The 26,371-nt window shown below is 37.8% G+C and overlaps 3 protein-coding genes and 1 long non-coding RNA gene across 5 annotated transcripts in view; 2 read left to right on the top strand and 2 right to left on the bottom strand.

Moving 5' to 3' along the window:
* The window catches only part of nrip2 (nuclear receptor interacting protein 2), a 33,166-nt gene extending 13,613 nt beyond the window's left edge, over positions 1 to 19,553 (bottom strand). Inside the window, exon 1 of the mRNA XM_008400920.3 lies at positions 19,191 to 19,553. Coding sequence (XP_008399142.1) covers positions 19,191 to 19,346 — 156 coding nt within the window. The 5' untranslated portion in view covers positions 19,347 to 19,553. The remainder of the gene's footprint in view (positions 1 to 19,190) is intronic.
* A 241-nt stretch (positions 19,554 to 19,794) lies between these two features.
* On the top strand, positions 19,795 to 24,862 carry LOC108165884 (uncharacterized). Its single transcript, XR_001776218.2, has 2 exons — positions 19,795 to 20,398; positions 21,507 to 24,862. It is a non-coding gene; the product is annotated as an uncharacterized LOC108165884 (long non-coding RNA).
* klhl42 (kelch-like family, member 42) lies at positions 20,484 to 24,197 on the bottom strand. 2 transcript variants are annotated; one of them, XM_008400917.3, is made up of 4 exons: positions 23,775 to 24,197; positions 23,062 to 23,567; positions 22,764 to 22,957; positions 20,484 to 22,007 (listed from the first exon to the last, which is right to left on the bottom strand). In XM_008400917.3, exons 1-4 carry the CDS (start codon positions 23,823 to 23,825, stop codon positions 21,550 to 21,552), a joined length of 1,209 nt encoding a protein of 402 aa, XP_008399139.1. In that variant the 5' UTR covers positions 23,826 to 24,197; the 3' UTR covers positions 20,484 to 21,549. The 2 variants fall into 2 exon arrangements, with proteins under 2 accessions (XP_008399139.1, XP_008399138.1); XM_008400916.3 differs by having other exon boundaries at positions 23,062 to 24,197.
* A 413-nt stretch (positions 24,863 to 25,275) lies between the features above and the next one.
* elapor2b (endosome-lysosome associated apoptosis and autophagy regulator family member 2b) overlaps positions 25,276 to 26,371 on the top strand; it is a 30,376-nt gene continuing 29,280 nt past the window's right edge. The window contains exon 1 of the mRNA XM_017302860.2: positions 25,276 to 25,557. Coding sequence (XP_017158349.2) covers positions 25,423 to 25,557 — 135 coding nt within the window. The 5' untranslated portion in view covers positions 25,276 to 25,422. The remainder of the gene's footprint in view (positions 25,558 to 26,371) is intronic.

The raw sequence follows: 26,371 nt of genomic DNA on the forward strand, positions 1-26,371 counted from the left end.
TTGTCACCTAGCAACCCAAGCGGAACTCCAGCCCATGCTGGAAAAGACAAATCCAGTGTTGTCAATTTATCATCCAGAAACCACTTGCTGCATTCTTGTTGGTTGCGCAGGAGGCTCTACTAATGCTTTTCAAAGATGTACGGTAGCATAATTGCAGATCTGTGTGCAGCCATTTTCACCTGCGAGTGTAAACGTTGAGTTGGGGGGCGTGGCCAACAGCAGCTTATTTGGATTTAAAGTGACAAGACGCCCTAAAGCAGCTCAAAGTTGGTAGAAATGATCGGACTAAAATCTAATTATCTAAGAATGATTTTCTGCAAATAGAAAAGTTCAACATGTTTTGTGTAGACCATAGATCTATCCTAAGCTGTTCAAAAAAGCACAATGGGTTGCCTTTAACTAGCAGAATGTCTTTTTTTTCTACTTTTCCATAAACTCCCAATTTACAACTGTCGTCTTTCAATAAGCTGATATTTGACCTCTAAAGAAGAAAGTGTTGATTTGGCATATTCGGCCATTTTGTTGTAGCATATGTTAATATAAGACCAATTTAAAGCTGAAATAAGTCATGAAAATAAGCTAAATATGCATTTAAAAGCTCTTTACTGTGGAAAAATCTCTGGGAGGCATTTATTCAGACAAACCTTGAACTATAGGGACTTTAAGGTGTTGTGACAAAGCTCTTTTTATCCCTTAATCCACCTGTCTGGAGTAACATTTGCTTTCTCAGCACATGTTTGGTGTTTTGTGTCAGATTCAAACCAACATGGCTCTCTGTTCACCATCATATTAGCAGAAAATTGTATTTAAGCAGCCTGTTGCTCCATAATCTCATTGCTTTTCCAGACCTGCAGAGTTATTAGCTGGAAGCTTTCCGTCTTTTTCAAGGATTCCCTGAACATTCAAACCACCAGAACACTCGATTGCTTTTGTCTTTTTTACTCAGTAAACCTTTAAATAATCATTTAAAACTTTCGTCAAACGATTCAAAATAGATCAACATAAAGGTTCAGAAATCTAAACTTATATTATCTCTGATTTTGATTAGAACATATTTCAAAGTGAAATTAAAAGATAATTTCCATCCATCCGTTTATTAATCCATCCATTCGTCCTTCGTTCTCCATCTCTCCCTCCCTCTGGTTGTCCTCTCTCTCTCTCTCTCTCTCTCTCTCTCTCTCTCTCCATTAGTTTTTCTTTTCATCCATTGGAAGCTGAATCAGGAACAATGTGGACCGTTTACATGAACAACTCTGAATGTTCGGATCATTATTTGAGTCAACGGTTAAAAACAGACCTGAACAAGTTTAAAACCGTGTTTGTCACCAGGACGGAAAACTACAAGCAGCATCTCATTAAAAAAAAAGTGAAACTGACAAAAAAATATATAATCATTAGACAGAAACGGGAGTAAACATGGATTAGTTTGAGCAATAAACTGAATGACCCTTCGCTAAATATTGCAGTAATCCAATCAGTGGTTTGAAATGTCTCCATGTCGTCCCTTTTGTCCTCCACCTCTTTTTATTGCAGTGACCAGCCTGCAGCTATTGCACCTTTAGAGGAAGCGCTCTGTTTGTCCCAAACATAAAACCAGCCGTTCCTGCCCTTCATCTCATGGGAGCTCCAGCTATCACAATCAGCTCCAACACGTCTGATTCGGCTTTTGATTAATTTTCTGCATAATTGTGCAATCAGTTGAGCAATTTGTTGTTGTCCAGCTTTTAAACCCATTAAATCTCAGGTTATGTGTAAACGTAGGAAGAATTATAAACACTGAACCTGCTGTTTTCCTTTAACACCAGTGATTATTGTAGGGTTTTTTTGCTCTGATTAACAAAGCATGCTGATATGATCTGGTTTGCTGTTAAAATATTCCTGACTGGAATTTGAACTAGACCCAGAGCATTTCATGGAAACCAAAATAACATGGCGTTGTTTTGGCAGACATCAATTTACCTTGTTGGCTTTTACAAACAATAAAATTGGGTGAATAAAATGAGGTTTCTGCGTTAGCTTGTTGTTTTTCAGCAACACTCCAGCAGGTAATCACCTCCCAGGTCACAGAGTTCGATGTGGCCTCTCGTCGGCTCTCCAGCTGGTTCTGAGCAGCTGCTGCTGATGCCCTCGTCTCGTCTCTACACCTCTCCTCTTGTCCCACGTCATTACTGAACCAACTTGACGCTTTACCCCATTTTTATCTCTGATTCTCAACTTGTTCCATTTATTGTTTCCTCATTTAGTGCTGATATTAGAATGCTTTAGCACTTTTTTGCCTTTTTTGTTCACTGAGAAAAGAAAACGGGTGATCCAATGTTAAATATAATTGGGTTAATTTGTTACAAGTAATCAAATTAAGTTGTCATGCTAAACAAAAGGAAAATAAAGTGATGACAAAATTAATTAGATCCTTTTCAGTTTACTACTCTAACTTATTTTATTCTTTTAATCCCTTGCAAAAAATTCTAAACGACGGATTTTTAACAAACAATAAAATAACATGAAAGTGAATTTTTGCCAAAAACATTCAGAAATTTTGAGATTAATATCAGAAATAAAAAAAACTCAAATTTTGAATTTCATATAAATTTTCAAGAAAAATTAAAAATTTTGAGTTTAATAGAAATTTTCAAGAAAAAAAACTTCTTTTAGCTTTGGAACTCAGAAATTTAGAAGTTTACAAGGAAACGTAAAAGTAAACCCAAAAGATTTGAAGGTCATGAAGTTCAAAAGACGGTTATCCTGGAAACCAACCAAATGTACATAAACTATTGAGTTTGAAAAAGTTACAAAACTTTTTAAAGAAATGTTCTCAATAAGTTTAGTAAATACATTTAGTAAACAGAAATACTTTTGGTAATTATTCCAACAAAGTTTAAACAAGTAAAGTTTGGCCTGATTAAACTCCAGACAGAGGAATAAAATATATTTTTATTCAGCAAATGTAAATTTCTGGTTCCAGTTGTGTGTAGAAATGCAGAATGTGAATCATAACGTGGAGAAAAAGCTGAAAAGATTAGATAAAGATGTTGATCTAATGAAAGGAGCTCCTCTGAGTGTTTTCACCTTTTCTTCCGGCTGCCAGGTTCCTCTTCATTAATTTGCATTTCAGTTCAACTCTTTGCCCCTCTGGAGTTTTCCAGCATCCATTAAGAAGCTTCTTAGACTCATTCACAAGTTTTATTTGGAATAGATTTTTATACCTGACTAAGAAAGTATACAGTAATTTCTCGAAACGCATTTTGTCGCTTTTTAAACAAAATTCTCTCTTTAAGGATCGACGCCCAGAAAGCTCTAATTGGACAAATCTGTTAAACGTCTGATGATTGAAATTAGCCATAAACTAACAAACATTAAATTTAACCATTATCACCTGAACATGACACTTCCACTTCTTATGGACTCACTGATATAAACACACACATCTTTAAACCTTCTGTTTGTCGTCCCATCAACATAGATTTGGTTTTCCTTTGTTTTGCCAGAAACTCAGAGATACAAGATGCTGAAAATTTATCTCGTCTTAAAAAAAAAGGTTAAAATTTTCACTTTCTGCACATGTTTTGGGCATTTCTACAAAATCAATATAAAGTTCACTGTTGTTTATGTAATTCTGGTTTTAGGGGGTTAAAGTGGACACACCCAGTGGCTGTTGACATATTAGCAGCTGTTCATGTTTGAAATTTACAACATGAAGCAACTTGAACGTTTTAAAACTCTGGCTACATCTTCTGTTCTTTGACTTTTATTGATTTTTTTTAATGACATTACTAAGTGAATTTTTATCATGAAAATTTATTTATTTTTTGAGCTAGTTTTTTAATAACGTGGATTGATTGACCTACATCTTCAGTTAATTCTTAAGACCGAACAAAATAGCTGAAAAACCTGACACGATTATAAGCGTTTCAAATTAGTCAATCGATAATTATTGATTAGTTTTTAATTTTAAATGTCTAAAATACCACCAAACTGTTGCTGCTGTTTATTTTTAAGCAGTTATGAGGCACAGTGACAAAACTTTAAACTGCTGCGTAAGTCACTCGACAGGTTGTTGCTAGGTAACCAAAGAATGAGTGAGTTGCTAGGTAACCAAAGAGTGAGTAAAGTTGATTCCACTGGCTTTGCTTAGGTTGAGCAGCTAAAGCTTTTCCTCTGCCTACATCTCCCAGAATGCTGTGCGGTTCTGGATCAGAGTTCAGTGAATATTTAGTATTATGCATCATCTGTTGATATTTATCACACGTCTATTGCGATATATATTTATTATTTCAAGCGTAAGAATTACACAGAAAACTGTGATTTTAATTTGTGATGATCAAACTGTATTTAAATGTTTTTGTTTTCCTGTCATCTATACTGGGTCAGAATTGCAAAACCAAACTAAGTTGCAGAATATTTGTCAACTCTTTAGAGAATTGCCTAATTTTTTAGGGTTAGTACAAAATGTTCAAAATCTAGGCGCCTTTTTTAAACCTCAGTTATCTTTTCAAAACGTTTTTTGATTCGTGTAACAATCATTGTGTAGTTGCAAGACCCAACTGTGTCCAAGTTTAACAATGCAGCTTTTATTTTGAGGTGAAGTTAAAGGCAGTATCAATCAGCATAAACCCTCCACAGCATACTGCTGCCACCATCGTGTTGAACTGCTCTCTGTAAAGGTTTTTATTGTGGTAAATGGCCCAATCTTTGTCTCATGTTTATAAAATGGCTCATCAGACGTTTGGCTAGCATCCTAACTAGTTTCCCTTTGGTTTCCATTAGATTGTTGCGACTTAAACCCAGCTGGGCCTTAAACAGGAAAATGATCTAAAACACACACCACCGCTGGTTCTGGAATTGAAAAACAGGCCGAAACTGAGCTTCTTGAATGGCAATTACCAAAATTACACAGTCAGGGGTTTTCAAAATTACCAGTGAAAGAAAACCAAACTGTTTTAACGCGATTAAATATCAGTCATGATAGTTGCTGAGGCTGAGCTTAGCAGCGGTTCAGACTCTAATGAAAACGGCCTACTAGGTCTGCTAAAGTGCTTCTATTATCCTCCACGGAGGAAAGCGAATATGATTGAGCGTAATGTCAGCTGTTAGTGTTTTTCCATGTTTGCTGGTGGTTAGTCCTGACTGCTATGGAGCAAATTAGCTTAGCAGCAGCAGTGCTTTTCCAGACAGCAGTTAATCATAATGTTACCGTTTGCTCCGAATTATCGGACGCAAGATTGACTTGTTCTGTTCGGTTTGATTACAGAGTTGAAAAGGGAACCGGTGGAAATGTCTGGAGAGAAACTGATGAAACGTAATCAGGAAGAGACGAAAGGAAACTGTAGTTGACCTGAATTAACTAGAAAACCGTTGAAGCACAATATTTACTAACGTAAAAGTAAAAATCAGACGTCCAAGAAATTACTGAAGTACTGAGTAACTGATCAAAACATCAATTATTAATATTTAAAAAATCAGGCAGACAAAATGTATGTGAAAATGTTATAAAATTAACATAATTACAAAATGACAAAATCAGTCAAAATATCATTTTTCCATATTATTTTCCTTCAATATAAAACTTGTGACAAACAAAAACTGCAGGTTAATTTTTGGTTAATTTGTTCATTTAATTAGGTAGAATATTCTGAAATGTTACCCAAGTACGAGTAGAGCATAATAACAAAAATACTCCTAGAAGTATTTTTTTTTCTAAAAGTAAGTAGTTACTTCTCAACTCTTGGTACTTTTAACTTTATTTTGCCAGAAAGCCAAACAAGCCAGAAAAGCTTAATTTTATTTATATTTTTTGGTTATAAGTAGCTCCAAACATTAGTATGTCACACTTTGGGTCACTATAAAAACAATACACTGTCTCAAAGTGTTGTGGTCAGTTGATTTACAATTGGTTGGTTTTGAAAAACAAATTACTTAATGAAAAATCTGTTGTAAATATTTCTAAATAAGCGCCAAAAAATCTGTGATCTTCATTGAAGAACCTCAGACAAACAATCACAATGTGACCGATGTGAAAGATGTTCTATCATTTTAATAAATACCAAATGCAGAGACGGCTGTTTAGTGATTTATCAGCATTTTGTTAATGAGAATGAAAATGAGTTTGACGCCTCTGATTTACTCGAACCACCACAAACGTTTCACCAAAAAGAAAATCAGCCTTTTTCCGACCTAAACAACTCGACGTGATCCAAAATACATCCGAGGTGCAAATAAAATCCTTCCATCTCTTCAGTCGAGCCAGTTTCTTCTCCATATCTGAATCACAGGTGCACAGAAATGCGACGCCTCCCAGCTTTCCTGTCGGTCTGAAAGCAGCTGGTCTCATTTTCTGCATCTTTTCAGTTTTGCATAACACCCACCCAGGATGTTTCTCCACCTTTTTTATTTACCTTTAAATATTATCAGTTCAAGGCAACGTGTGAGAACAGAGATCATGACTCTAACGTCAGTTTTGTCGTTTTCCTCTGAGATAATTTAATGTCTCTGGATGGAGAGTTATGATCAACAGCTGGAAGATTATTAGCATAATAGTAGTGAGCAGATGGCGCGTTAATTTGCTGCTTATTTTTGGCAGTTTTGAAAGCATCATGTTGAATTATCTGCAGGTTAAATTCTTTATGTACAAATTAACTAAGCCTAAGAAGTTACTAATCCATTAAAACGTTGATCTTTTTCTCTTCTTCTGCCATTAGTTTTCATTCAATCCACATAAAACATTCACCTTTTAAGTTCTGTGCTTTTATTTTGCCATCTGAAAAGGGTCAACGGTGACGGACTTGGAGCGAGTCATTCTGCACATTTTCTGCAAGCTGTGGAGAGTCTCTTCACAAACTGTCAAGTGTGACAAATTCCCTCCCCGGTGACGCATCTCCACGTTTCGGCACATTTTCTCGCCTCGCTCAGCCGGCGGTTTGTTAGCAGCCTGAGAGCATGAAGAGCTGCATCAATAACGCGCCGTCCTGATGTGTTCATGGCAGAGCAGCGCGACGCAAGTTACAGCGGCTTGATACGCAGAGCGAACCTGTGCAGAGCGGGGAGAGTCTGAAAACCCGATGCGTCACGTTTTCAGGATTTTTACATTTTACCCATGTGTTTTTGTCTTTTTGCTGCAGATTATTTATGCTAGACAGGAATTAATTCACAACAAGGTGACATTTCTGTGGATCAGCGACATTTTCACACTTGACCTGACATTTTTCCACAAATCTCTTTGCAGGAAAGCCTAAAGCAAAGTTCTTGCAAGTCGGTCGCAATAAGCAGTAAATCAATTAATTGCATGATAAATTTAAACAACCTCAATCATTTCCATTTGAATAATTTATTGTTTTTCTCTCTTTTTCCACCAAGAACTGGATGACAAAAGTCGTCAGTCTGGTGTTTTGATCTCAACTCGGCCGTTTTTTTGAAGGACAGTTTTGTTTATAGAGACTCATTATTCATTTTATTTATTTCTGTTTTGTTTATTTATTTTGGATATTTAAAAATGTCTTAAAGTTTATTAATCTCTGAGAATGTGTTCTTACATTATATTGCTTGAAAATGGTCACAAAACAGCAATATTATCGTTTATCGCAATAACTTCTGGGAGAATTTATCGTCAACAAAATTTATCGTGACAGCTCAGGGTGTATTACTCCTTGTACGACTTTATTCTCGTACGATTTCTCATATTATGATGGTCATATTCTTGTTTTATTCATTTTTTGTTAGCCTAGCCTCTCGTGATCCTAACCCGGCCTAACGGGGATCGACTTTGCTCCTTGTGTTTTCTGTCCCTGCGTGTCCCGCTGCTGATTCGGCTCATGTGCGTCCAGTGGCGACCTCTGCGCTCCAACCAGTTCAAACCAGCCTCCCCAGCAGGTCAGCTCAGCACCAGGGCTGCTCCTCCTCCTCTTCATCTCTGTCTATTTGGCTCTGCGTTGCTCCCTCTGTGAGTCAGATTAGAGGCTGATTGCCATGTGGACTAATTATCTGACAGCAGCAGACTCGTTTCTCTCCTCCATCAGCTTCCTAATGCCCTCTTTCTCATTCTGATGGGCGTCTCCAGCAGCTGACATCAGGACGCCTCCTTTCCCCTCCATCTCCTGCTCTTTCTTCATCATAATAAACCTGTAATGTGTCTTCATCACGTGCCGACATCCCACTCCGCCGTATCTGTGACGACTAAATCTCTGGTGACAGAATAAACTGCTCATGTGGTTTCCAGCGGCGCTCTTCGGGGTTTATTTGATCCGCTTCCTGGAAGCATTTGCTGTCATTTCTTTTGCTCAGACTTTGGGTCAGTGATTCCCAAACTGCCAACGTTTTAATGAGCGTTGCGTTTGGTGCTGTGGTGACCTAATGCTTCCCAGTTTTAGCGACCGCTGGTTATGGTTATCATATATAAAACTAACAAACTTAAACAGGAAACGTTTTTAACTCGCATAAATAAAAACGGTATTTGATGATTGTGCCAGCCATTTTTGCTGGATATTTATTGTGCCTCCTTTAATTTTTTGTTGCTATTGTGAGATGTGTGTTGCTATTATTATGGGAAGCTAAAGTACATTTATAAAACTACAACATGTTGAAATTACAGATATAATATCCTTCGTTTTTATGTTTGAGTCTATTTATTAGCTTTTTGAACTGTGAAATTTCTTTATTTAATTTTTTTTTTACTCCACACAAGCAGTTTGCATCAAAATACGTCACTTCAAACTCACCCTGGTGACTTTTAGGCTACTCCGCAATTTGAGAGAAAACACCAGCTAACTGGATGCTCAACAATAATTTAATACTTTTTTCTTTTTAAATAGTAACTTCTGTTGAAGATAAATGTATAAATAATCCAAAATACTTTAATCTTTTTGAATTCTGCACCTAAAAATTAACCAAAGTATAAAAAAAACTAAAACCATAATTTAACGAATAACTAATAAAAACTGGCTAACACTCAAAAAACGATTTAAAACTACATAAATTGGACAAATAAAAAGTCGCAACAAAGTAAAACTAAACTGTAATGAAAACCCTGAGCAGACAGATTGAAAAAGCAGAACTTAGTTTGGGGGACGTTTGCGTAAGATGAGAAAGCAACACGTTTTGCACAGTTTTTAGATTTTTGTTTAATTATCTTTTAAGCAATTGAAATATCCAGGTTGTTTTGTTAAAGCCTTTTTAAACAGAAGCTTGAAAAAATGCATTTAAAACCCACAAAGGCAGCTCAGTCGCTCAGTGAGGACAAATACAAACAAAGCTACTTAATTTGAGTGAGTTTAATATATTTGTAATTGACAGTTTTAAAACAACCCAACTACTTGAAAAAAAAAAACCACACATGGCCAGTTTCTTGGCAATAAGTTTGTTTTCTGGTGTCTTAAAAATGAGCCATTTCAAAAATCTTCCTGATTTGTAATATCACCTAGCAACCCCAGCAGAGTTCCACTCGTTACCTAGCAACCCTGGGGGCAGTAGAGGAGTGTGTTGTATTGAACCCTGTATCTGACTTTTACTTTAACCAAAGAACAGTTTCTTTTATTTAAACAGAATCTTTATCTATTTGAAGTAATTTTTAGTCTTGATGTGACATATTAACATTTTCTAGGAACAGAGTTTCTCTCTCCATTTCCAGAAACAAACGTTGTGTGAACTAACCCTGTGTTGGGGTTGTTCTCTCCATAATCTAGTAGTTTCTTGCTTCCTTTTTCGTTTAAATGGAGATTTTTAGGGAGCAAACAACAAACCAGTTTGTTGGAGGCCTAATCAGAGGCTGATAGCGTCCTGTCTGTTTAAATTAATGGGATTCGTGACGGTTGACATCGTAGCCGCAACACTTGTAAATTATGTTCAGCTTGTGTTTAACATCACTTTGTAAAGATCATTTCATTTTATGCACAGCTGCATGCTGTCTTGTTTTAAATGCAGGGTCCCTCCCGTGATTTCGCTGTAGAAATTGCCCCCCGGGAAAAGAAATAAAGATTGCCCACCTTCGCTTCTGAGTTTCTAAAGTAATATTTCTCCTAAGCGCTCCGTCGTCCAGCTGCTGGGTTGAGATTATATTTACATAAGATTTGTATAATTCATGACCACTTCCTGTGGTTGGCGTGAGGCGTATGAAAAGATGTCTGCAGCTGGAAACGTCAAACTTTGAGTCTGATTCAAGGTGAAAAGCTGAGACCATTGCTGCTGCTGCTGCTGCTTTGTAAAAAATAAAATAAAGAATACATGCAGGATGTTTGAGGAGAACAAACCTCTGTCTGTACTTAGGAATGACTAATTCAGGAGATCAACCTGTGTACATCTAATTAGACTCTAGAACAGGATTGTGAGCACAAGCAGGGTCACTTAATGCTAATTGCTTTGCTGGACGCACTGAATGTCCCGAATCGTCATTTTAAGCTTCTGCTGTGTTGTGATGGCAGCATTTTGTCAAGAAAATGCAAAACCCACAACGCAGCAACAAAAACACAAGAAAATGCCCCAACAAAAACGCAGCAACAAAATCCCTCAATGCAGCAACAAAATCCCTCAATGCAGCAACAACACAAGAAAAAGCCTGAAAAAAAAAACACAACAGAAATCCACAACACAACAAAAATGCAACAAAAGCCACAACACGGCAACAAAAGCCAGTACACAGCAGTAACGTAGCAACAGAAATGCAACAAACCAATTGTTTGTTTTTTGCTTTCAAAGCGACGCCTGAATTCAGCTTCTGTTTTAAGATATTTATTTATTTTCTATTCTCTCTGTGAGCGACACATTATTCTCAAATGGGTACCATATGAAGTTTGTTGGAAATGAGTTTGGGGGGAAAAGGTCATTTAAGCATAAATGTTCTAACATTTTGAAATGAGAACCTTTGATTAAACGGATCTCGAGATGAAATTGAAGTTAAATATTTCAAAAATCCAAGTAAATGCTTTTTAATGAGAAATATATTCAAATCCTCCCAAATATAATTAAAGTTTACGTCAGAGCTGCGTGAATTTATGCCTTAGTGAACAAACATGGCCGTCGCCTGTTTGTTTGCGCATTGTTTTTGTTTTGCTGGGTATTTTTAGCCTCCTGTCTTCCTGCTGCGCTCCGAGGGGAGCAGCTGAGGGAGTGTCACCGCCCATCCACCGCTCCAGATGACAGGGAGTGAGACGGGTCCAAGCCTCCTAATTGTCCTGGAGCTAATAATAAAACTCGCATCTGAACCGATTTCACGCAGCATGTTTAGGTGCAGGAACACGCGAACCCACTGGAGGTTGGCAGAGTTTCCCTCTGGAGGCCACATTTACTTTTAAATAAAGCAGTTTGCAAAATTCTGCTTTGGTGGCTCTGATCTCCAAATTACCTGGATTCATTATTTATGCACCAAGGAGGAAATTTTACTAGTTTAGTTTAGGGCTGAAGTGATTAATCACGATTAATGGTGATTAATCATTGACTGGAAGCCATTTGCTGGAAATATTCAGAGCAGCAATTATACCAAAACTACAAATAATATACATTTTGTATTTAAGATTAATCATGATTATTCAATTATTGAAGTTGTTTTCAATTAATTTAGTTATTTGTTAACTGGAATATAGACACAAAAAAGGCAATTTTCTGGGAAAAAAATCCCATTCGGAAAAGTTAAAAACTATATATATTCATTTCAGATAAAAACATCTTTGTCTGCAAGTAGATTTTATTCTAAACTCCTAAATGACATAGTTTTAGCTTCACCTGGTTCAGATTTATCAAAGGAATGCTGTTACTGCATTTTGGGCAATAAAATCTTAATTTTCTTATTTAAAAGTAAATTATTTATTCATTTGTTTATTTTAATGCATTTCTAATATTATGGCAAAAGGAAAATCTGTAGAGTGAACCTTTGTTTGCATGATTAATCGTCAGAATAATCAATTAATCGATTACTAAAATAATCGTTTGTTGCGTCCTGGTTTAGTTGTATCTATTCTATGCAGAACGACTCGTCTCCACTGGTTTCCTGTTTGTAAACGCTGCCAGTTCCCATCTATCCAGACCTGTAGCTTTTAATTAGCCTCAGGTACCTGCAGACACACACACTTTTCAGTTTCACTCATCTGTCCGAGTTACACTCGAGGAAACGGACAGCTAGTATGTAGGGCAAAACCATGGATACAGCAGCAGCAGCAAGATGCTTAATGTCTTTACATCAGTGCAGATTTTATTACTTTTGGTTTTGTTTTTGCTTTTTTCTGATGCTCTTCCTAAAAATGACAACAAGCTGATATATGAACTCTTGGCTACAGTGAGTGAAGCGTGTTGGTATTATTTTAGTTATTTCTTGGCTGTTTTACTGCAATGGAAAGCAGCTGCTGCTTGATGTCGTCTGATGTTTCAGTTTTTGATACACACAAAATTTTCACACATTTTTCAAATCTTTAATTTAAAGATGTTCCTTCTGACTAATAACTTGATTTATCCCATACAGGTTTGATGATCTGCTGCTTTTTAGACTCATTTTAAATGTGAAACCTAGTTTTATTAGAGCTGATATTTGTGCAGGTCTGCAAGAAAATATCTTGACATCATTTGTTTGCTGGGTTGTGGTGTTTTGTGAAATATAATTGTGAGACAGTTATTTTTATTTTTTGTAGGTCTGAACAGCAGTGTATTAGGGCCACTGTAGATAGATGGTTTAATTCTGACATTTAGTGATTTTTGTGATGTAAAAAATAAAATTATAATAAATAAAAGTGAGGGATTAATCTTAGAAATTTTATAGAAAAAAATTGGAAAATTCTAAGTTGGAAAATTGACCATTTGTAAACAAATAAATAATAATTTGAGATTAATCTTAGAAATTTTCTCAAAACTTGAACATTTCTGATATTGCAAAAGCTGAGATTCAAAAGTTTTTAAAAAATCCATTTTTGAAACTCAGAAATTTTGGGGGGGTTTTAAGAAAATTTCTGGGATTAATCTCAAAATTTCTGAATTTTTGCTCGTCGTGATAATGGTGAACTCATCTATACTGAGAAACCGTTTATCTGCCATTTACAGTGGCTATGCTAACTAGCCTTAGCATCACAACAGGCTATGCTAGCTGCAGTGTAGCAGAGAGCAAGAGACGCCGTATGAGATTGATTGGCAGCAGTAAGTCCCGCCTCCTGGCTCTGATTGGTTGGCCATTTACGTGATGGTTTCATCAAATATGTAATTCAACTGTTATTCATAAACGTTACTTACTGTAGTTTAAATGTTTGAATTAAAACAATTTCTGCAAACGCGTGGATCAAATCTCTTCCAAAACGACACGAGACAATAAAAAAATAAACATTAACTCAAAGGAAAGATAATATTAGACTTTGAGAATGTCGACTGCTTTAATTCATACATTAGATCTTTTTGCTGTCGCCTGATTTTCGTTCCTGTTTGCAGCTCAGCTCTTACGTAAGGCTGGGTTTGTTTTGCTGCTCTTTCGCCTGAGGTGCTCTCACTCTCAGCATCACCACAGCCATGCTCTGCTGCAACATCGGGGCAGCAGCAGCTCTGAAAGGGCAAAACCCAATTCTGTAACCCGAGCGCAGGGGAGGGGAAGAAAAGAAAAGGATTCAGGGAGGAGGAGCAGAGTGTCCGGCCTTGTTCATGCAACACGCTGCAAGGATTTCTGAGTTCGGAGTTCGTCTGTTGGGCTGAAAAATCTGTTCAACACCTGAGCCCAGAACGACCCAGATTATTGTGTAACCTCCATGTTTTATGCTGTACAGATGAGGCGAATGAAAGCCGCTCCAGCGCAGATGGAAGTGATGCTTTTCAGTGATTTTCACAGGCAGAATTACAGTCATGAGAGAAAAATGGGATCATTTATCTCTTCCTCTCATTTCTCTTCTTTACTGTGAACTAAGAATACTTTTTAGATCATGTTCCACCACAAAGCCTTTCGCAAAGTCTCAATACGTCATATTCAAGTATCTGCTGATCTCTGATAGCAGTCAGTATCGCAACAAGGATGATGAGGCCTCTGACTTAAGACAGTTACTGTTTGACTGTCTGGACGTGCTAACAGCTCGATTTTCCCTCAATAAAGACGATGTTCTACACTAACATGTTCTGGATGGTCAGTTGTTAAGCTGATCCACCTCATTTGCTTTTTCTGATCCGTATAGAAAACCAGGCAAAAAGCAAAACCTGAATAATTTGATCCATCATCCTCTATACACACTTTTCTTTCATTATTTTTGAAATATCTGCAGGATTTTATTTTCCGTATTGCTGTGGAGAACATTTTTGGGGGTCAAAAACCCAAAGCTGAAAGTTCTCAGGGGCCAAAATTATTATTTTTGCAAAGAGAAGAAGTGATTATTGTGAATTTTTTTTCCTTTGGCTTCACAACTATACATTAAGCAAGTTAAATTTGAATGAAACCAACATTTGTCTTAATGTTTGGCCAATTATTATCTACTTTGTTGGTTCTATAAAATGTTTTTAGTTCATTTCCAGCAACAAAAATAAAACAATTTTCAAACTTTCCCTGCTTAAAATGTTGCTGGCTGTTTGTGGCATGACTTTATGAAATAAAAATAAAAGCAAAAAGGAAAAAAGTTGTATTACATTTTACATTTAAGCTTGCCATGAAAATTACAAGAAGTGTCCGCATCTGCATCGGCGTCATTTGCATCATTCAGGGATTGTTGGCCTTAATCCACTGAGAAAAGTTTCTTGAGTTTTTATAATAAAATTTAACGTTTCCTCCACAATAACAACTTTTACAGTAAACTCTTTGGATTTGACAGAGTTTAGACTAAATCTGATTGCTATTTTTACCTTGTATTTAAATGAGCCTGCAGCTGTACTAGATAGCACTTTGTGAGCATAGAGAGATAATAAAGCAAAAAGGTAAATTGTCTTAGTTTCATAAAACGATAATGAGCTCCTGGATTTCCATTTTGCCATTTTACAGTCTTTGTTTTGTTTTTGTTTTTATCTCCCAGTGCAGAGCAAAGTAAACGGCTATTATTTGCAGCTGGAGGTTCTGTGAAAATGAAAAAAACATTGTTGAAAACGCTCTTATTCATTTGTTTTTTGTGAACGCAGAGGCAGCTGCATGCCATTTGTCCTGATATGAATCTTCTGCGCCTCTTTCTGCAGCAACACCTGGATCAGGCGTGGAAACAAGAACGACTGATTATGATCACCTGCAGGTGAGAGCAGAGAGTTTCAGGCTGTGGAGGAAATGTTTACCATCACCTGGGATCCCAGAAACACGTTGCATTTTAGACGGAAAAGAAACGGGAGTACATTCCTGCCAAAAAACTCAAATTTTAAGATTAATCTCCGAAATTCTAGAAAAATCAATACATTTCTCTTTGAGAGAGAAAAAAATCTAAGAAATTTCCAGAACATACTTGGAAGTTTCTGAGCTCCAAAATTCCAAATTTTGCAAGAAAAAAAAAAATCTGAAAATTTTAAATTAATCTCAGAAATTTTCTAGAAGAAAAAAAAAAACTTTTTTGTTTGGTGCCACTCAGAAGTGAATTTGCTGCTGTGCTTAAAATCTTTCTACTGCTGAATAATCCAACAAGTTGAAGCAGCAGCGTAAGCCCAGAGCATCGTACTGCCATCACCATGCTTTTCTGAAATGCCGTTAGCTTTATTTCAGATGTAAAATCACAAAAAGTTCTCATTTGTCCACAGAATATTTTCCTAAAACTCTTCAAATATGTTTTTGTTCATTTATTCCTCATAAATAAATTATATCATCTTTTAAGAATTTTTTTTGCATTTACTCAGGTTTTCTTTTCTGATACTTAAAATTAGTTTGATCTGAAACGTTTGACAAAAATCAGTCATTTTTAACATCAATGTATAAACAAATAAACAGTGCTGTAAAAGTTACTAAAGGTTAAGTTTGGAATTTCGCAACTTGATGAGAAAAAGAAAAAATATTCTTAAACTTTTGAAGTTTCTGCTTTAATATTTTACTTTTTGTGTTTTGCAATGTAGAAAAATTAGATATTATGCATATATAATATTTAATAGTTTAATTGGTTTATTGTTTAGTTTGGGTTATTTTTAAGTGTTTTATGGTTTCTTGTTGTTCTTCAGTCTGGAGACATTTTCTGTGTTATCAGTTCCTGCTCAAATGGAGCTTTGAGGAAGTCCATCCATCCATTTTCTTTCACCCTTGTCCCTCAGTGGGGTCGTGAGGGTTGCTGGTGCCCATCTCCAGCTAACGTTCCGGGCGAGAGGCGGGTTCACCCTGGACAGGTCGCCAGTCTGTCACAGGGCAACACAGAGACACACAACCATGCATTCACACACTCACACCTAGGGACAATTTAGACAGACCAATTAACCTGACAGTCATGTTTTTGGATTGTGGGAGGAAGCCGGAGTACCCGGAGAAAACCCACGCATGCACAGGGAGAACATGCAAGCTCCATGCAGAAAGACCGGGGCTGGGAATCGAACCCAGCCCCGGTTTAACGATTTTAGTCAATTCTGAGTCATTTTGTGCCTTGGTGGAATTACACGTGATAATTTATTTCTTCTCTGCTGTTGTCATTTTATTTTTTTCTTCTTTAAACTCATTTTAAGTTGTCTCTTTGTCTTGTTGCTGTGCAGTTTTGTTAATTTTGTTGTGTCATGTCTGGGTCTTTTGATAGTTTGGAGTCACTAAATTTGTTGTTTTTGAGTCATTTTATTCAGTAATTAGAGTGAATTAACTAAAAATATTAGCTAATCACAGACCGGCTCAGGAACTTTGTCTATAACCAAAAACACTGCAAATAAAGAGGAAGAAATGTAAATGTGTTTATAATTAGACTGACTGAGAAACAAAACCCGATTACAGAAGGTGAGAATGAGGGTTGAGCTTTTTTTTTTTTTTTTCAGCTAATGTCTCTGTTGAAATGTGGCAGACATGAGAGCGACATTTCCAGTTTCCCCTCACCAGAGCGATGTATTGAAAGTTGTTGAAAAAGCTCAGGGGAATCTGGGCCGCAGCCATCAAACCAGAACTCTGTTAGAGGAGCAATAAATTGTGGGGATTATTACAGAAAGTTTCCTCCAGAGTTTAAGAACCGCTTGACTTCAGAGGCTTAGGAAGAGGAAGTCAGGACTTTATATGCAGGGCCGAGTTTCATTCTATAAAATGTGTGAGACGCGCAGTCAACTGTGACCAGCGCTGACGTTCCCAATTCTGCAAACTTTGTTCATCTTTTTCTTAAAGTGTGCAAAGCGTCACTTTAAGCAATTTTCTGAGAGATTGCTCAGAAAATGTTACATTTAAAAAAAACACACACACACAAATGCAAAACAGCAGGGACTGAAAAGCTAATGAACAAGTGACTCCTTCACGTTAGAAAAAGAGAAATATTTAAATGGAAATATTTTCACTTCCAACTGCCACAGGAAACCGTCAAAAACATGAAGTTTACCAACTTTTCTAATGAAATGCTGCCAAACCCCCCAACCCTCAAAATAAACATACAAGCATGAACAAAGAAAGCAGAGATATAATAAAACGGCTCCAAATTTAGCATCAAAACCTTACAGTAGTTTTGTTTTGCTCTTTCCGCTGCATTGCGTCAGATTACTGATGATTTCTGAACGTCTTAAGGTTGTAGCTGGTCTGAACCGGAAGTGACCGGCGCCATCTTGGTGAGCAAGCGCAGCGGAAAGCATAAATGAGCCTCGGCCAACAAAAATAAAGTATAATGACACTTCTGACTGAAGTGCCAGAGAAATACATATCAGCTAAATCACCGCTTTTGGGATCGACCCTTACGGTACAGAGAATGTGGCTTGTTTGTTGTTGTCATAGCAACTCCATAGCAACTGTCACGACTGTTAGTTACCGATACACGTGTTAGAAAAGAACACGCAAATACTTGAGAAGCCTCTAAAAACAGTTATAATTGCCTGTATCAGTAGTTCAAGAAACAAATATACGTGAATATTCATTGATATTCACGTATATTTGTACATTTGTTTTGTACAAAAAACAAACAAAAAAAAAAAACTATGTTACCAAAAACCAAAACAACAACAAAAAACAACAATGTTAGCAATACCACACAAGCTAACATTCATGGTCGTCCATATTTCCGTTCTTGGCCAATCAGCGCCAAGTAGATTCTGTATACATGTTCACACTACTCTGTTTAAAATAGCAATAAATCTGATTAAGGTAAGGCTGCAACAAAAAAACTTTTTTTCTAGAAAATTTGAGGTAAAGTTCAAAATTTCAGAGTACTTTGCCAGAAATTTCCTTTTTTTTCTTTCTTTAATCTAATTTTGAGATTAATCTAAGAGAATTTCTACAAAACACAAGGAAACAAAAGTCAGAAATTTTGAAATGGTAGTTTCTGAGATTAATCTAAAAATTTCAGAGCTTTTTTTCTATTATATTTTAGCCTTATGAAACTCAAAGATTTCTGAGATTGATCTCAAAATGTAAGTTTTAGACTTTACGAAATCAGAATTTTTTTTTCTAGAATATTTCTGATGGGGTTATTTTGCTGGAATTTCCCTCCTGTTTTCTACAAACTCATAAATTTTGAGATTAATCTCTGAAATATTATAGAAAAACCCCCAGGAAAATTGAGTTTGAAAAATATTAAAATTTGCTAGAACTTTTTTAAAATTTTGAAGCTCAGAAAAATTTCAAGTTTTTTCTGAAAGTTCTGAATTTAATCTAATATATCTGCTTTTTTGTTTGTTGTTGTGTTTTTTTTTTTTGTTTTTTTTTAGCAAACTTAGAAATTTTCAAGCTCAAAATTTGAGTTTTTTTTGTTTTTGCAGAAATAAATTTATTTCTCCCTTTCCCTATGTGCTACAAACAAACTCAGAATTTTTTAGATTAATTTCAACATTTTCTAGAAAAAAACGTGAGAATTTTCTGAACTTCAAAAGTAAAAAAAATTCTTGTTTCTTGAGTTTATTTTTATTTTTAAATTTACTATATATATATATATATATATATATATAAAAATTATAATTTTTTTTTTTTTACAAATTTGACTTTTCAAACTCAGAAAATCTTAGGGGTTTTTTTGGCAGAAATGTACTAGTTAGTTACTCTTTTATTATTTATAATGGCCCTAATACGTAGTCGTAAACTCCTGCTAATAGAGATGGCATTTTAACGAAAGTGCATTTAATCAGCAGCAGTGGTGTGAACTTGATGAGAAAACCTTCTCCGCCTCTCCATCCTCTCTGCTGCTGGGCGCTGGACTCACCAGGTCTTTGGAGGTTCCGAGTCTCTTGAGTCCGTCCAGGGGCAGCAGGTCAGCCGAGTCCTTGTGTGTGAACTGGGTGGCCTGTTTTAGGCGCCTCTGCTGATGCAGGATGGCTTTGTCCCGGATGGCCAGCTCTCCTTTCTTCGCCTCACTCATGCTCTCAAACTAGGCAGCTGTCTGTGCAGCAGACGGGCAGGATGTCACTGTTTACGGTTTGCTTTAGCGTCCCCTGGTTTTGCAGCATAAACTACCAGATATTCCTCTGTCTGGTCAAATCCTGCTCCTCTCTCCTCTCATGTACTTTTCCTGAGCGCTCCTCGGGTGTAGAGCTGCATCTTCCTCTGAGATCTGCTCCCTCTGACTGAGGAGGAGAAGAAGAAGGTGGGACTAATAAGTCTGTGCGCGTCTTTTCTACCCTCCCCTCAGCGCCGCCGTCCTTGGATTTCTCCGTTTGCTCACCATTCAGAGCACATCTTCCCCGACTTTACAGAAAAAATGACAGCTTTTCATGCATTAAAAAATTAATAAATAAAATTTAAAAAAAATCATGCTTCATGCAGTGCTTTTGCAGCTGGATCTGACCTCACATAGAGGATCAATCTGGCAGATATTGATTTCCTCTGTCCCCCCCTCTGAGTGCCACAGCTAAAACCAGAATCCAATTTCTCCCGTCCATTCACTCTATAAATATCCCATCCAATCTCTGTCCGTGACCTCTAGACGGTGACACGCTGAAGATGCTGCGGATTTCATGAAAAACAACAACACAACTCTGTTCAGCACAAACAACACGCATGTGAAACGTTTCCTCTTTAGGATACAGATGTTGTTTTTTAACTGAGTCCTTGTGAAGGTGAGAATACAGCGCGCATTTAAAGGTGGGGAGTTATTTAAAAGCAAGTGCTGCCCCCTGCTGGTTGCATCTATAAGTCTGATTTTTCCTATTAAATTACATAATTTCTCATATTAAGAATAATTTAGCCATTTAGATTTTAGTTTGAATTGCAATTAAATGAGCAATAAATAAATTCACTAGGTTTGAAGTGTTGAGTGAGGAAATATGAGCAAACACTACAAAAACACACTATCTTACCTAAGTATTTATTTAATCTTTTCTAAGGATAATTCAAATTAAATAACATGTTTTTCTTTTGGTAACAGGAACCAACCTGCAGTTGCAGAGGAACATCAACTTAAACATCCAAATGGTAAGAAAAACTAAAGAATATTACAAAATCTGCAGCTTGTCCGTTCAATGTTGTTTTATAAACAAGTGAAGAAAACAGATCGAACCCAGAACATCACTTTTATTCTGAAACGGAAAACAATCCAATCCCCATAAATACTGCACTTATTACACAGAGCGATCAGAGGTTCATTTCACTGCTCAGCAAACATCCACTGTGACAAAAACAGAAAATAAAACGAGCAGCTTTGGTCAGATGCTGGCGCTGTAACGGAGTCTTGCATTTTGTGTTTTTTTTTTCCTTAGCGGTTTCACTGCGGTTGCAGAAGGCACATCTGGACGTTTATTTAGTTTATCTCAGGAAAAATAAGACTGAACAAGGCGCTTTGTTTCCCCGATGCATTCAAGGACCCTCCTCCCCCCCCCCGTTCTCGTTAAAGTGTCGGCGTAAACCGCAGCTCTGTCCCTGATTAGGTGTGAACATAAACAGAAGAAATGCAGCTTTAAAGTTTGGAGGGGGGGAATAAAAACATGTAGCAAAATGCTGTAAACATCAGGATTTTATTCAAAATATCTCCTTTTAGCCTCAAGTGCTCATTAATTATTTACATTAAGATCAGAGGTGACGTCACACTGTGTGCGTTAAGAGTCCCTGATGTGAAACCAGACTTTAATATTTTAAGACAGTTACATTTTAAACATTTACTGGTGGTTAGTGTTAATAGCTGTAAACCTCAGTTCAATTCAGATCCTCGTTTTGTTTCTGTAAAAAAACTTTATTTATGCTCATCTTCAGTTTTAGTGGTTTGATGAATTATGGAGATAATCAGTTTGCACCTGTAGAGGTTTGGCGATTTTAGGCTGGTCAGAAACTCAAAGATCTGCTCTTTTCCAGTCCCTAAAGGCATCAACTGCTATAAGGTTGCGCTAATTTACTGAGGGAAAAATGTTACTTTGGGTGAATTTTTTTTTTTTACAAAACTGCAGAGATGCCAAGCAGCAAAGGACTGAAATGAATAATCGGATGTTTGGCTGATGAAAGTGACATCTTGTGGTGCGTTCACTGACTGGAGAAGCATTAGGATTCCCGAGTTTGGTCCGATTTCTCTTAAATGTCCTCTCCACTGCAGTGAGCTTCGTTTGGAGGTTCCTCTGGTCCCAGCGGGCCGCTGGTCATAGCGAGTTGGGGAGGTAAAGCGAACACAGCAGCATGTTCTGACCCAGAGCCGGGAAGCGCCTGAAGGCCTCCCAGGCGTCAGAGAATATGTTGTATTTGAGGAAGACGCGGTGGTCCAGGCTGGTGGGCAGCCCGATGTCGCGGCTCATGATGTAGACGCCGTCGTTGTGCAGCGTGCAGGTGAGGTTCAAACCCGACTTGGACGTGTTCTCCTTCAGCTGGAGCCACTCCCCCGTCGACACGTTGTACGACTGAACCGACAGCACGTCCTCCGTCTGGCTGGGCCGCCGCTGCCGCCGCCGCCCCGCCTCCAGTTGGTGGGTGTAGCCGCCCACCAGGTAGATGGTGTCCTCCACCGAGAGCATCTGCTGCTTCCGGATGTGAACCGGACACGTCTGGAACACCGACCAGGAGTCGGAGGAGGGGCAGTAGCGAAGCACGTTGGTGTTTCTGTCTGTCAGGAGGGAAAAACGTCGAATCTGAAGCAAGCAGGTAGAGCTGGGGGATACGACTTAGAAATAAAACCAGGGATTATTTTCATACCAGATCTGATTTTTATTTTATTTTTTTATGTTTGCTTCCTTTTCTACACTGCAAAACCACTAAATTTTACCAAGTAATTCTGGTCTATTTTCTAGAGCAAATATCTTAGTTCACTTGAAATGACACAACTAAATTAGAAGCAACTTTTCAGCAACATACAAGTCAATAATTCTTAAATGCTGATGAAAAATTACTAGTTCCACTGGCAGATTATTTCGCTTGGAATGTGGGAAAAATGTATTTTTATAAGTTAAATAATCTGCCTGTGCAACTAGCACTTTTTCATCAATATAAAGGAATTATTGACTTAAAACAAGCTCTTATATTATATTTTGCTGAAAAGTTACTTATAAGTTAGCTTTGTCATATTTCAAGTGTAAAAATTTATCTGCACTAGAAACTAGACAAAAAAGTACTTAGTAAAATTGTGTTTTTGCAGTGCAAAGACAAAATGACAGTAAATATTTCAACTCTTCTCTGACAAAACATTACATGATTTTTTGTTTAGTCATAATATTAGCATAAAAAATATACATTTTAACCAGGAAAAACATCTTAAAACTCAAAGAAAAAAAGTTGTTTTAATGAGAAAATAGCTGACAAGGTCCCTGACATGACCAGATATTTTAACAGCATCAAATTATTAAGTATTTCTTTGAGTACCAACCTCTTGCGGTGTATCCACCCATAACGTAGATCATTCCCTGACACTCGCAGGCTGAGAACTCAGCCAGAGGGTCAGGCATGGAGGACACACAGGTCCACCAGTCCTGCTCAGGGCCGTAACACTCCACTGTACCCAGACACTGACCTCCCACAGCGTACAGCTTCCCCTGGACAGCCAGCAGCTTGAAGTTGGACCTGGATCAGAAGACATGAAAGAATGCAAAAGGAGAATATTGAGCCAATTTTAATTTATCATGCAATTTATTGATTTATTGCTCATTTAATTGTGACAGGCCTACCTCTTCTGGTTGAGAGGAGCCACCTGGTTCCATTCGTTCCTGCAGGGGTTGTAGCAATGCACCGCAGAAATCTCCTGGCTCGTCATCCGGTAGCCGCCCGCTATGAACAGGTAGTTATCCAGGACTGCGGAGCCGTAGCCTCTGACGTTGATCATGTCTGGCGGCAGGTTGTTGGCCAGCGGCTTCCAGCGATGCTCCACCTCCCCGTACCTGAGCATGGACCAGGGCTGGTCCTGATCCGGCACATCCAGGGACAGACAGGTGAAGTCTCCGATGACCACCAGCGTGGCGGTGCCCTTCATGCGCATCTCCCGGAGCTGGTCCCTCACAGCCGGGGGCAGGCTGCCGAACTCTGGCCGCCGCAGCATGGGGTGGTAGTGGCAGCTCATGTACTTGAGGCAGGCGGTCCTCAGATCGTGGATCCCGTACACTTCAGAGAGGCTGTACAGCTCCACACAGTTTTCCGGCCGGATCTCTGAGCTCAGCAGCTTCAGGATGGAGGTGACCTGCAGGAAGGAGGCAGTCTCGATCAGATCCTCCAGGGTCTCGTTGACCACCTGAACTTTGGAGGTGTTGATGAACTCCAGGACCAGCTCCAGGCCCGGGACGCTGAGCCCCTGCAGCTGGACCGAGTCCTCTGTGGACTCCCTCATCCCGGAGCTGTAGAGCGCTCGGAAGTAGTCGCTCTTCTCGATCAGCTTCTTTTTATTCACCTCGTAGGTCCTGTCGTCCACCACGATGGCTATAACCTGGTCCGCTGACATGTTTACCCCCTGCTGTTTTGTCAGCCTCCAGGATGAGTTTACAGTTCACCGGCGGGGCAGCTCCGTGTCCGGTCTATATATGGTCATGTTCATCCCATAGTTCCCCATGGAGCTGCTCCCGAGCCTGGAAAGCTAACCAGCTAACGGGAAAGCTAACCGGCTAAGAAGTAAAACAGCAACAACTGCCTTTTCCTCAGTTTAACATTCGCCGGTACTCCTCAAAAAGTGTATCAAGACCGTAAAAATAATCGCGGTGTATTATACAGTATTTCAGACATTTAAATTAATTTTCTTCTAAAATTCATGAGCTCAATCTCGGAGAAAAACTGTCAAAAGACCCTAACTGTTTTGATTCTTAACTTCCTCGTTAGTGTATTGACTTCTATCTCTGGCTGTGCATGTGCGCTGCTGCCACCTACCGATATGTTTTGGAATAGCAGTTTATTTGCAAATTGACGCGCAGAGATTTAAAGTGCTTTGTTGCTTCATAAACACGATACTTTTCAAATTATTTAAGTTTTGTTTGATTCTACATGAGACGGTTTGTGTTACTAAAATATAATGCTAATATTGTTTTAAAGGAATACCTGAAGTTGACAAAAGAGAAAACTACATCTTACATGATGACATCATGAATCTTACTTTATTTATTTTTTAAATTTTCCACAACAACAATGGGATTTAATTGAGTGACATACTGTGCTGCGTTGTTAGCTGTGTAGAAAATTGACATATTCCAGCGTGTCCATCTCAGTTCCTTCAGGGTTAAAATCAACTCAGCTGCTCTGTTGTGCTCCTCCTGCTGTCAGTCAAGATAATGCTTGTTATCACAATGGTGGCGTCAGCCTGAGGATTTAAAAGGTTTAACAACGAGATGAAAAAAAGCTCCAACAAATTAACCAGCTTGTGACAGGAAGTTGTGCTTCAAAATAAAAACCCAAGCTATTCACCATGATTGTGGTGATTCTCATTCATGTTGATCTTTGTATGAGTTTTAAATACAACTTAAAATAAAATGCACTGTTGCCAACACAGTAGGTTTTGGAGTGTTGCCGCTACTTTATTTATTACGATTTTAGGAAAGAAAAGTACAAATAATGTCCTTCCTACTCCTACCCCCAAGCAGAAACTAAGTTTTCAGATTTTAAACATTAAATTTTAATAATTATTCTGCTAATTTAACGATTTATTATATTTATTAATATAAATAATTAAAGGAGGTAAATACATAAACACACTATTTTCAACCAAAATAAGAACATTAAAATAGAACAGAAAAACAAATGTTTGAATAAATCTGAGGAAAATAATAAAAGAAATTCTTAACTATAATAATAATAATTTATTATTATTATTATTACATTGCATATTTTATTCAGAAAAGATGTAGATATTGAATATTTTCGTTTGAATCTGTGCTTTTATTTTGAAACCCCAGGTCGGAAGTGCTGCTGTTGCTCTTATGTTTTGCTACGGGAGGAGGACGGCGGCAGGCGCATCAATGACGGGGACAGCAGTCAAACCTTCACCGCTCGGCCTGTTTCACGTCCGCGGCTCCAGGCACCGAGCTGCCAGCTGTTTGTGATCCGAGCTGAGGATGCCGGGACCGGTCCGCACCTCCTGCTTCTCCCGCTCCCCCCTTTCCATCCACCTCCTCTTCCTCCTCCTCCTCATCATCAGCGCTCACAGATCAGCAGCGTCAGCCGATGGAGACTTGCAGCCGTGCGACAAGGTGGGTCTGTCTAGTATCATCTGCTAACGTTGATTTGACTTTTACAAGCACGACTGGAAAGTGCATGTTCCTATTTTTAATATTTTATATTAAAATTCACCTGTATGCGCTTATGTAACAAGAACAACTGCATTTTATTTCTCTTAAGTTGAATTCAATTTAATTAATTAGCTCATTTAAGTTTTTCTTTCATTAAATCTTATGTATTTGGGTGTTCAGATTAACAGGCGTTTAATTCACCATAAACTCGCCGCACTCTGAGAAGACGCGGTCTGCTTGCGTCAGAATATGGAAGACCAAAATTGCCATAAATCACTTTTCTGCAGAATATATAAAATCGGCCCAAAAAAAAAAGCTATTTTCAACACAGCTGATTTGTGATGAATTAGTGTAATCTGCACACTAAAATAAAAGTATGAGCAGAACCTTGCATAATTTTATAAAACATCATCTGATATGGTGTAATAATGTTGCAAAGATTACAGCATTTGTTCTGGTCGGCTCAATAAACACTATTAGCTTAAAAAGTGGCATTCAGTGTCCAGAATAAATGCCGTACTTTAAGCAGTTCAGAAGGTAGTCTTACAGTAGTGCTAAAGGCGTCGTTTTAATGATATTTTATCTTTATTTTATGACATTCTAAACCACAAACCAGCAATTTTGCATGACTTTCTACCCATGTGGGAGGTAAAAGTGGCGATTTGTGGCACTATTGGCTGAGAGCTCATGGTTTCTAGTCAAAGCAGACTCCAGCAGTTCATCTCCCAGAATGCTGAATATATTTATTATCCAGCTCTAAAAAAAAACTCTAATA

This window comes from Poecilia reticulata, chromosome 23, assembly GCF_904066995.2.
Source record: "Poecilia reticulata chromosome 23, P_reticulata-male-v2, whole genome shotgun sequence".
In the NCBI taxonomy this organism is placed as follows: domain Eukaryota; kingdom Metazoa; phylum Chordata; class Actinopteri; order Cyprinodontiformes; family Poeciliidae; genus Poecilia; species Poecilia reticulata.

Excerpts from the sequence above, each read along its gene's own strand:
- klhl42 (XM_008400916.3), bottom strand. The coding sequence starts at position 23,825 with ATGTCAGCGGACCAGGTTATAGCCATCGTGGTGGACGACAGGACCTAC. Across the intron at positions 22,958-23,061 it reads GCTCCTCTCAACCAGAAGAG|GTCCAACTTCAAGCTGCTGG; the intron begins GTAGGCCTGTCA and ends CTTCTGATCCAG. Across the intron at positions 22,008-22,763 it reads GGGTGGATACACCGCAAGAG|ACAGAAACACCAACGTGCTT; the intron begins GTTGGTACTCAA and ends CCCTCCTGACAG.